The following is an 11736-nucleotide window of genomic DNA, read 5'->3' on the forward strand; positions in this document are numbered from 1 at the left end:
GCGTACGGTACGGGCGCACGTGGCACGCCGGAAAAAAGGTGAGCCGCAGCTCACTCTCGCCTTCTCCCTCCCTTCCCCCTCGTCTCGGCTCGAACCGGTTTCCTCGCATCGCATGGCCGCGCCTCCCAAACCCTAACCCGCAGATCCTTTGCCCCACCCCTAAACCCTTCCCCAATCTCCTCCACCACCCCGCGGTGCTCGCCGGTGCGGGCACCGCCTGCCCTCCGCTGCTCCGCCGGCCGGAACGCTCGGCGCCTCCCCCGCCCGCCTCCGCCTTCGCGCGCGAGGTACGTACGCTTAACCCATCCCCTCCTCTTCCGGGCCCTCCTCCTCTCAGCGCGGCCCGCCTCGATGGTTAGCTTGCGGAGCACTGTGGTGGTTCCACGCGCGCGCGGGGCGCGGGTGGTTCACTTATTCGGGGCGAACCCTAGGCTGAACGTGTTCACGGGGTACGGAATGGTGCGGGGTTGGTTATTATTTCTGTATTTCCGTTCCATGCGTGTTCGCCACCCCTAGCCGTGAGTCACAGTTAGCTTCCCAACTTGGAAACATTACATTTGCAAAGCATTAATGGTGCCGGAAAACACTTGTATTGTGTGGCAATCATTCTCGCATGCTCGATGGTGTTTCCGTTACGGATTGTGTGGCTGGAGAAGTGGGAGAGCAGGCCGAGTAACTCGCTGTTTTTTTTTTCTCTCTTGCCATTTTACTGCTGCAAGTGTCGGCATGGCCTCAGTTAATCCTGATTGTCTTATTTTTGTCTATGCATATCCCTTTTTGGTGTATGAATTATGAGCCCATTCTAGACTTTGGACAATGCCCTTCGCTCATCAGTATGATACACTATATTCTTATGTAGAGGGGCATGCCAAAGTCACGTAATTTGTATTTTGCACCGCCTTACTTTTGTTCACCAGGGCCATATATATATAGGGCAGCCCACCATACCTGGGTTAATAATATGCAAGTAATGTTACATATTCCATGATTCATACTATTTGTTTCATACCTGGTCAGTCGGTATTAAGATATTTTTTTGAAATACGTGCTGAACTTTGGTTTGAAAGAAAACAAAACATAAGTATGAAAGGGTTGTTCCCAGAAGAATCCACATTTTTAGTTAGTTCTATTAACATCGAGGGGGTTTTAGCTTCATTTTTTTTTTGAACGCTGGTAGGTTTTACCTGTTCTGTTTCATCACTATTTCGTGCCTCTTACTTTTGAGCAAATGAAACTGTTGTTTTGATTTGATGCTCAAACCTGCTCGGTGTCGTGGTTGAAACAGACATTTCCTATCTCAGAGATTACTCAGTATATTTGCAGTACTGGCAGTACACGTTGTATATATGGTTTCTTTCTGATTTCCATGTCTGACATGCTTGTTCTTTCATTGTAGTTGTTGAGTTTTGGTCAATATCTTTGCTGAGTAACTTCCAGAAAATCAGTTATTTTAGGGGCCCCCGTTTAGGAATTTCCATTTTCGAGAGGTTAGACTTAAGGAAAGCATCTGGCTCGTCAGCCAATGGGAAAAAGATAAGGGTAGGAAGTGCTGCAGAGGAAGGGAGAGACGGGCTTTGGCAGAATGGTTAAGGGGAGTAGAGACCAGAGAGCGATGAATGAGCCGTGAAAATGATTTTGAAATCTGGAACAACCCTGAGCATTCAATTAAGCTAGGAGAAATACCAAATGAACTAGAAATAATCCAGAAAATAACCCCATGGCTTCAGATCTTAATTTAAATCCTATTTTTAATTTGCTTAAGCTAACTGGGCGGATCAAACTAAGCTTCTCTCCAAATCTATTTATATTTTTTTTTTGCGAAGTGGAAAACTAACGAACTATGTTTGTGGCTTTGTGCATGGTTTAAGGGGTTTTGTTTTCCGACAAATAACCCCGTATTTTATTATGTTTCATTCGCTTGTATGTGTTCCACAATCGTATCCTGCACTGTCCATTAAGGTTCAAAGCAGCGCTATTCCAAAATTTCTAGTTTTGTCTCTGCCTAGCGCCTACCTCACCTGAGCTCAAAAGCCTAGGCATCTTAAGCGACACATTGCTGCTTTTTTATCATTATTACTATTCATGCTTATTTTTCTATCTGAGCTGAACATCGCGTACTTTACGTGGGAGAGTAGGTAAAAATGTACTGTGAGCAGCAAGAGGAACTTTGGTAATAGCTATGTGATGTGTATTTGCTTATCCGTGGTTAGTATAAGAATGAAACCCTTTCATATGATCCTCCGTTTTTCAAAAAATGCATCAATTGCGTGTGAATGAAGCTCTCAAAACTGTTTCTTCTTCCCATGTCCTTCAGCCATGTAGTTGAAATTTACCCAGTTTTTCTAGCTTGGTTTCCTTCTTTGGTCTGTTGTGCTGTTTGTATCTCAAAGTTGGTCGTCTTTGCAAATATTGTTTGAAAGACTTTTACTCTGTGCTTCAGCTAAATAATGACTGCTGAAAAATCTAGAATGTGTTTGTTTTCAGGTGCATATCTCAACTTGATCTGAGGGATATATGAAGCAGTGGATGTTTGATGACCTTCTCTATGGATTTGAACGCATCACCATTGCCTGAAGAAGATGAACAGCCTTATGAAGAACCTGTGGAGGTTGATTATGCACAAGAGGAACATGTTGAGTCTGCTGTTGAAACATTGCGAAGGGTATGTAATGCCAGTTCTGGTTATAATTTTCCATTTGTCGTGAAATGCTCACTTTGGATCCTGTACTAATTGATGCTGCTAAATGTTTCATTTTTATGAGAAATTTTGCTGTTGTTACTAGGAGCGTGAAGAGAGACGCATGAAGTTAAAGAGAGAGCAGCAAGATGAAGGGTCAAGGCAACATCCTCAGCAGATTAGGAATGAATATGCACCTCCAATCAAAGTTGGTAGAGGCCGGATTAAAGAGGCACCTCAGGGTATGAAGATCCACACTTTCCTAAGGAGTTATATAATTGTGTATACAATATATATTTCTATCTTGAATCCTTGCTTTTCTTCCTGACAACCTTTTGTTATGATGATATTGTTTCCTCATGAGTGGATTTCTAATAGTTGTATTTTCATGTTGTGATTTCAGGATGGTTGGATTGCCCTGCATTTGGTGAGCCAATAGATAGAATCATACCCTCCAAAGTTCCTCTTGATGAAACCTTCAACGAATCGGTTCCTCCTGGCAAAAGATATTCTTCCAAACAAGTAATAAACAAGCAAAGAAAAGCTGGCCGTGAAGTAAGTATTGGGTGGTTGATAATTTATAGGTGTACCATATATGTGTGTTTGGTGTACCTCGTATGCAAAACTGGATACCGTTCTGGATATCTGATATATAGCCACACAAGAGAAATATGCCAATTTGAAGTGCACTTAAAACATTTTTATTTTACTTAACTCTGAAGTATTAACCTTTTCTTGTTCGTACCACAAGGGTTTTAGGCGCACCTTTCATTTGTATGGATGGATTTCTTGTTAGTTACCAGCAGATAATTGTATTTCTGTTTAAATTTGTAACTTCTTCTTTTTTTACAGATAGGTTTAGTCATTGATCTGACAAATACTTCTAGATATTACTCATCAGCAGAATGGACAAACCAAGGTACCAAGTATGTCAAGGTGAGAGCTTAGCTTTAAAAAAACTTTGTATGTTGAAGAAAATCTTTCCTAACATATTCCTTTTTTAGATTCCTTGCAGGGGAAGAAATGCTGTACCAGATAATGAATCTATTAACGCATTTGTCTATGAGGTAGTAGCAGCAATTTTAATGATACAGATATTTACGTCATCGATAAAATATACTATGGATAGTGTATGTATTTGCGAAGGGGTCTGATTCTTAATTCCAGATATAATTTGACATCGCTTTTACCCCAATTGTTCCCATGTTTCTTTCACACCATGCTTTATACTGCAAGGTGGGTCATCTATGGCACCTTGCCTTTCATGACAGTCCACTTCTTTGGGATTGGTTGATAATTATCATCTACGTGAACACATTAGTTTTTTTTAGACCCATCATGTTACTCAATTTGAGGATCTAGCTCTTTTCCATTTGTTATATTCTTATATCCCCTGTACCTGTTCATTTGGAGTTCCAGTTAATTAGAATAGTGCATAGTGGTTGCATTCTCATCTCTGTTTTCTATAACAATATGTTGGGAGCACAAATTTGATTATATGCATGTGCATATGGATCTTTGTCGTTTTGTAGGCTTCTGCGACTTTCTTGTTTTCTTAATGAGATACCCTTCAACTCGACTTGGTTAGTTTTTTGTACTGTAGAATATAACTGATCTGCATGTAGGTCATTTTTAACTACCATATTTATATAGAGTTCCTCATAAGCTACTTATGTAATATTTTGCTATTTCAGGTGATGACGTTTCTTGAACGACAAAAGCAGTCAAGGACTCCAAAATATGTTCTGGTTCACTGTACCCATGGTCATAATCGCACAGGCTTCATGATTATTCATTACCTCATGCGTACACACATCTCTTGGGTTGCTGAGGTAGGGCAATTAGACACTGAATGTGTTTTGTTCAGCGTAGATCCACTGTTTGCCTTGACATCAGTTTTCTTCCTAGGCAATAAATATATTTGCTCAAAGGCGACCTCCTGGAATATATAAGAGGGACTACATTGAAGCCTTGTATTCATTTTATCATGAGGTTCCTGCGAATATGATTGTAGCATGCCCTTCAACTCCAGAATGGAAGAACCCTTTTGATCTTGATTTAAATGGTGAAGCTAAGCAAGATGACGATGACGATGCTGGCGATCTTGCACCGGTACATGTATGTATTTTTTCCCTTTAGGTAAAACGATTCCAAGTAATTGTAGGCTGCTTCCCTTTAGTGTTTTCTTGCTCATGAGACACCACCATGTATTTTGCAGAACGAGGTGGAGGAAAAAGTCATAACTAATGATGATGTGCTGGGAGACGCTGTACCTTTTGATCAGCAAGAGGCTCTACGCATTGTATGTTATCGGTTGCTTGAACTGCCCCCTGTAAGTATAATATCTTTGGCCTGCCCCAGCTTACTCTTTTTTGTGTGTGTGTTGATTAATATCAGACTGAGGATAGCATCAAGCACCAGCGGCCAGTGATTATATAAATTATGTGTCACGTTAATCCTCATATAGTTGAACTAAAGTTAAATCTTGTAGAATGCGTGCATCTTATATCTTGTATCAAAGGGAGTAAAGTTGAATGTTGCTAGTTCCATTTTTTGCTTGCTATTATTACCAGTTCCAGTTTTGGCCTTGCTTTTCAATTTTCAAGCAAGCAGACAGTACTTGACGTGACAGTTTTACATGGGCACCAGCAGGTTAACTATTTTACTAAGTTATGAAAGATTGTACAAAGATGTGATTTTTCATTTTCCAAGTGGAGTCTTGAAAGAATTATTAGGAAACTCAAATTATATAGTATATAATTTTCTATGGCATGGGAGGAACATGCTATCATGGGCAGGTGAAGATCATGTTTTAAGTGTCTTTGGCTCTTTGCCTGTGCATAGCTATTATTTTGTGCAATACTTCCATTTGTCACTTCCATCTATCAACCTTTTTGTATCTGCAATTTTGTGCATGTGGAACTGCCAAACAAGTTTTCTTACATCCTTTTTTTATAGGCGCGAGGGCATGCACAATTTCCAGGATCACACCCAGTTTCTCTTAACAGGTAACCAACAGTAAACCATAAGCTATGTAATGTTTAGAATGTTGAATCAGGTTTTTTCGTCCATCTTTCTGTTATCACTAAAATTTCTCTTACATTTTCTATTTGCATCCTGATTCTTGGCTATTTCCTTGTGTAGCTTGGAGTAGGAATTCTTATGAAGCATAATAAGAACATGCAAATCAGCACCTAGTTTTAATTAATGCATGCATTTGTTGAGTTGAAATTACACAATTCTGGAGATTGGAATCCTTGTTTTACGTATCAATTTCCTTCAATTTGTCCGTAAAGCCTGTCCCCATTCTCACATATTAGAAAGTGATGATTTGTTCTCAGTTAAGTCTTTCAGTCCAAAAAGTATTGGGATAGCTAAAAAGAGGTTAGGCTTCCCGAAAGCTAGGTGGGTATCACATTTATGCATGACATTGGATGTTCCTTTGCTTGACACATGCAGTGGGGCATGCTGTTTTTTGGGGGAGTGATGGGGCGTGCATGGTTTTCTTGTTGAAAAATTAAAATCCAAAATCAACTAACATTTGAACGCAGTGTCGAAATTACAAACCGCATTTACTGTTGTGTACTTGCGTTGAAATCTTCAAAACTAGATCACATGTTGATAGGTTCTGCTGAGCTTCTTTTGACAAAAATAAACTTGCATTTCTGGAGGGGCTACCGTTTCACCCTACAACTGGATCTGCCTGTGTGCTGATATCCTTGTTTGCCACAGCATACAGTTTAATTGTTATAATAAAGTACACTGATTTTTATATCATTTGTCTGATATTACTCCCTCCGGTTCATATTAATTGACTCTAATATGGATGTATCTAGACACATTTTAGTTCTAGATACATTCAAATTGAAGTCAATTAATATGAATCGGAGGGAGTATTTAAATTGTGCTGAGTTCAAAAAGAGAGTTATAAATCTGGAGGCATTATTTTTTCGATAACGTAACTTATATATTGGATAAACGTGCATTGCACAAAAAATATGTTTGCTCGTAAAAAAAAAGAATAGGTGTGTTTTTTGCTAATCTTAATTAGAAAACAATTGTTATTTCAAGGGTATGAAAACAATCAAGGGCCTGTAAATTTTCGTAAAGTTTGTCCTTGTACTTTCATAACATGAACAAGTGATGGCTAGTTCCGAGTCATGTGTAGAAGTTAATACTAAGGTAGCCATTAGTTGTACAGTTATTTGTGAGAAAAAACTATTTATTTAGATATTAGGTAAACAGGCATATGGTTCAGCAAAATTTCATTGTTTATTAATTCTCTTACGATATTGGTTTAGCTCCTGGTGACCTATGTAGCCCTTTTAATCTAATTCTCTTGTTTGTTGCATGCAGTGATAATCTGCAGCTACTTAGACAGCGGTATTATTATGCTACATGGAAAGCTGATGGAACTCGATATATGATGCTTATAATGAGGGATGGTTGTTTTCTGATTGATCGGAATTTTTGCTTTAGGAGAGTTCAGATGCGCTTTCCCCGTAGGAACTTTAATGAAGTAAAGTTCTTCTTATGCTGGAGAAACAATTGTGGTGCATTTTTGCTTTAAAAATTAACATTATTTCTTTGCCAATTGAAGGGCTCACATCATATGACCTTGATTGATGGGGAAATGATTATAGATACAGTACCAGATTCAGGATTGAGAAGGAGGTACTTGGCATATGATCTGATGGCACTTGATTCAGTGTCTAAAACAAAGGTATATGCCGAGCACCCTTCAATACTTTATTACCTGGAAGCCAGTTTTTCCGTGTATTGTTAATGCTTTGCTTCTCTGCTGTGAGCCATTCCTAGTCATTTTACCTCCAACATTATATGAACGAGACTATAACGATCCTGTTGCCGCACATGTTTTTGGAAACAGTAATCACAGTTTCCCTTTGTGTTTTCATCTGATTTTGTTGGTTGAAACTTTGTTGAAGTTAAGATTAAAGATGGCATTGACTATACATACTATTTTACCAGTATGAGTTACTTTTTTTTTGGTAGGATTTGTTTACAGCTAGCCCTTATCACCGCAAATTAATATTTGGCCTTAGTACTGCTTTCAATTCGTGGAATTTTTTATGCAGTTGCCTTTTGCTGAAAGGTGGAGATTAATTGAAGATGAAATAATTCGGCCACGCTATAACGAGAGAAAACAGTTTGAGAGTGGTGCTAAGAGCAGTCCGATGTACAGATATGACATGGAGCTATTTTCGGTGAACTTATCTAAACGTGCTGAATTTTCATGTTTCATCTCGATGAGTTGAGTTACATTTCTAATGATTGGGTGCATTACCAGGCCCGGAGAAAGGATTTTTGGCTGCTGTCTACAGCAAAAAAGGTACTGAAGATGTTTATTCCAAAACTTTGCCACGATGCTGATGGCCTGATATTTCAGGTATGTTATTGGTGGCTTTACTTGAAAGCTGTAATAAGTACATAGTATTATTTATGTTGATAGAACCTCTTGGGAAACTACATTGTAACACAACTTTGGAGTTACTACTAATAGTAGAGGGAGAGAAAAGTATTGACATTTAGTCTCCCTGATGTTGCAAACTACCGGGACTTTCAAGTACTATTTGAACTGTTTATTCCAGTTTGTGCTTACTCTATTAGTCACCTGTGTACACAAGTAATCTGTTTGTGAGATGCTTGGAAGCATGAAAATGTGGTATATCAGTATACAGTTAAAGGCTTTTGTGGTAGCACTGTGAAATTAATTTATCAGTTTGGATGTTAGGTGCAAATTTATTTTCCAGTTCACCTTGCACCAGCAGTAATGTTTTTGGTGTAGGCCTGTTTGGTAGATCTTATCCTTATTTGTTAGCCCCTTTCTTCTGATCCTCCAAGGATCTACTCCCATGAGGATCTTAGATCTTTCTTAGGAAAGGGTTTCACTCATTAGTTGGCTCCAGAAACACTAAAAGCGCATTTTGAGGAAATTAGACTATATTGTTCCTTGCTATAACTCTCTTCAGATTAAGTCATATCTTAATTTACGCCATACTACTTTTCCTGCACTCAGTACTGCTTCTAGCTGGCAGTACTTTTATGGGATCGGTTCAAATTAGCCACTTTGACAGTTGACAGCAGAATATAAATTAACACCATATATAGCAAATAAAGGGGCAAAACAGCCATGCTGCTCTGTACACCAATTTCTTATTAGTCCGCAACAGAGACAAAATTGCATCAACATCAAGGACGAATGCTACAATCAGTTAGCACCATTCATTGCTGAACAACCCAATAGGACAAAGTCTGCACACAAATGGAAATCGAATGGGTAGCCAGAGGTGTTTAGACGAACAGGCGGAGATGGCTGCAATGTGGACTTGGTTTTGGGTGGCGACTACACGGCAGTATGATCAGGGTTTTTTATGGAAATGTAGAAGGCCTCCAAGCTAGAAATTTGTCAGGTAGCCGTTCATCGCTCATTCTGGCAGCCTCTAGTAGCATGGTGGCTCTCATGGTTCGCCTGTTGCCTTCCATGGATGTACGGATAGAGCAATATTAGGGGAAAGAAGGCGAGAATAGAAAAAAAGCTGGTACTTTAAATAATGGCGATTACGTGTGATTAGGCGGTGCTTCTTTGGGTGGTTTATCTTGACCCCACGAGAATTTACAGTCAGGTCGCTCCTCCTGTCTACTTATACTGTTCCATTCACAACTGCCTGTGGATCTCCTTTTGGAGCTAGAGTTGTCTGGCTCATCTCCTTAGACTCCTATTGAGAATCTAGGATCATGTGGGGGTAAAATGTATTAAGAAGCGATGAAGGGAGGGAGAGCGCGAGAGCTTTCTCCCAAGCCTTGATGTGGGCCCATTGCTAGAGGTGTCTGGCTCATCTCCTTAGACTCCTATTGAGAATGTAGGGTCATGTGGAGGCAAAATGTATTGAATCTTTCTCCTAAGCCTTGATGTAGGCCCATTGCTATAGTAGTGCCTTTTCTGACATGACGTACTCATTATGCAGGCTCGGAATGCCTGTTAGTTCTAGATATGGCTGAGGGTTTGTACAACCGAGGGCTGTATTTCTTGATGCAGTTATAGACTTGAATCTTTGCAATGATTCCCTACCTGTGACCTTGAGCTTCTTTTGACTGTCTGTAACGGTTTATGCATGCTTTCTCCTCTCATTGGCGATTTCTATTGTGTTTGGGAATAATTCATTTGATGCTTCAAGAAGTACAGTTTGTCTTGTCTAACACATACTTTCATTTGTTCATGTTCATTAGGGCTGGGATGATCCGTACGTAACTCGAACGCACGAAGGTCTTCTTAAGTGGAAATACCCTGAAATGAATTCAGTTGACTTTTTGTTTGAGGTGTGTATCACCCTTCTGTTCTGAAATTGTAATATGGTTAGTTTTTTTAAAAGGTGGTGTTTATTTCATCATACCTAACTGCTGCAGGTTGGCAATGAAAATCGGCAGCTGGTTTTCCTTTACGAGAGGGGCAAGAAGAAACTCATGGATGGTACTCGGATGGTATTTCCAAGTAAGCATTTCCTGCATTTTTTATGTTCATTTATTTTTTCTGATGAAGCTTATTTGTTCGATATTTATGCTAGTGTTCTGAAACATATGCAGATGAAGAGGATCCATCGTCCATCTCTGGGAGGATTGTTGAGTGCTCTTGGAATAAGCAGGAGCAATGTTGGGTCTGCATGCGCGTTAGAGCCGATAAATCGACTCCAAATGATATCAATACATATCGCAAGGCTGATTCTCCTAACCCTTTTCTAGAATTTACTTATTTTGCATATAAAACATTTATCTATCATTTCGACAAAACTCAGTAATCGATGGTTGCATTTTGAATCATTGACTTGTGAAGTTGCATCATAATATTTTATGCATAGAAGAAGCTCCAGTAGAACACTGCTTCTAAAGCTGGATAATTTGTTATTTTCATGGTTGCAATAGGTGAACTTCAAGGTTATCTCCTTAGCTTGTTAGCATTTTTGATTCACTTCCTTCTTGCTTTGCGTTCCATGAGAAACATTTATCTTTTCTTCAATGGATTTTAATAACTGAAGACATCACCTGGTCAAACTGAGGCAGTGGAATTACTATAATCTTCTGACAGTATTTTTGTGTTATCTGTAGGTAATGAGGAGCATCACTGATAATATAACCGAGGACAAGCTTCTAGAAGAGATCAATGAGATTAGCTCCCTCCCGATGTATGCTGATAGGAAGAAAGCTGATGAAAGAATGGCTCAACATGCAAAGATGGCACAACATCGGCGCAAGATGATGCCACAGCAGTAGTGTTAGTGTTGTTGAAATAGTGATAGAGCGCTGCTACCTGTCTCTCTCGGCAGGGGCTGGTTCCTGTAGGTTGTGTAATTAGTAGAAGTTTAGGGCCGTATGATGATGGCTGGCCAGCCAACTAATTCTTTGCACCTCTTTTGTGCCTACCGCCTGTATAGTTGTCGCTGCAGAGTAGTCCTGTAAATCTTGTAGTGTCATGTTCTATGTTCTTCTCCTATGGTTCTATTTTCATGGGTGTAGAATAGTCGTTTAACAAGGAGCATGTTCAAGTATCAATTGTATTGCCTCTTATCCTAGAGTAGAATGTTACATGATCTCGGTTGCCTCTATGTCCATTTTTTTATTGCAATGTGTGTTGGTAGGTAGTTAGTAAATTGAGACGTTTCAGTCCATCTTATTTTCTTGCTTGTTTTATGTGGGTTTTATTGTATTCTGTCCTACAAATACGTTCTTAAGTGCAAAAATTGCACGCGTGCTGGCTGGTCTGTTTGAGTGCATGCCTTCAGGACTAATGTTGGTGGAGCTCTTATCGCGTTCAAAACTTCAAGGGCGTGATTGGTTGCTTGCACCAAAATTTCCCTGTAAAGTGTATGAGGTGAAACGAAGGCTGGTTCTTTTTGTGCACTAGGATTAGATATCAACAATGGTTTGTCGTGCAGTTCTTGCCGAGTGATTGATAACTATGTCGCTATGTTGGCTGACGGGGAAGAAGTGGCTATGCGTTCCCTCCCTCTTCATAAGGAGGGATGTTGCCCCACCCCACTTGAAAA

General features: G+C 39.7%; 1 protein-coding gene across 2 annotated transcripts; it reads left to right on the forward strand.

The window, feature by feature from the left end:
• Positions 1-239: 239 nt before the first annotated feature.
• On the forward strand, positions 240-11282 carry LOC124703520 (mRNA-capping enzyme-like). 2 transcript variants are annotated; one of them, XM_047235732.1, is made up of 18 exons: positions 240-287; positions 2485-2662; positions 2784-2919; positions 3081-3232; positions 3530-3613; positions 3682-3744; positions 4372-4509; positions 4586-4795; positions 4896-5009; positions 5636-5685; positions 7034-7196; positions 7278-7400; positions 7774-7902; positions 7986-8084; positions 9926-10015; positions 10103-10187; positions 10280-10410; positions 10799-11282. In XM_047235732.1, the coding sequence occupies exons 2-18, from the start codon at positions 2534-2536 to the stop codon at positions 10961-10963; spliced, it is 2061 nt and encodes a 686-aa protein (XP_047091688.1). In that variant the 5' UTR covers positions 240-287; positions 2485-2533; the 3' UTR covers positions 10964-11282. The 2 variants fall into 2 exon arrangements, with proteins under 2 accessions (XP_047091688.1, XP_047091689.1); XM_047235733.1 differs by having other exon boundaries at positions 10124-10187.
• The last annotated feature ends 454 nt before the right edge of the window (positions 11283-11736 follow it).

Source organism: Lolium rigidum, chromosome 3 (assembly GCF_022539505.1).
Source record: "Lolium rigidum isolate FL_2022 chromosome 3, APGP_CSIRO_Lrig_0.1, whole genome shotgun sequence".
NCBI lineage: Eukaryota > Viridiplantae > Streptophyta > Magnoliopsida > Poales > Poaceae > Lolium > Lolium rigidum.

Bases quoted from the DNA above. Each gene is read 5' to 3' on its own strand.
- LOC124703520 (XM_047235732.1), top strand. From the start codon at position 2,534: ATGACCTTCTCTATGGATTTGAACGCATCACCATTGCCTGAAGAAGAT. The intron at 7,903-7,985 runs GTGAACTTATCT...GTGCATTACCAG, and splicing joins ATGACATGGAGCTATTTTCG to GCCCGGAGAAAGGATTTTTG. The intron at 10,188-10,279 runs GTAAGCATTTCC...AAACATATGCAG, and splicing joins TACTCGGATGGTATTTCCAA to ATGAAGAGGATCCATCGTCC.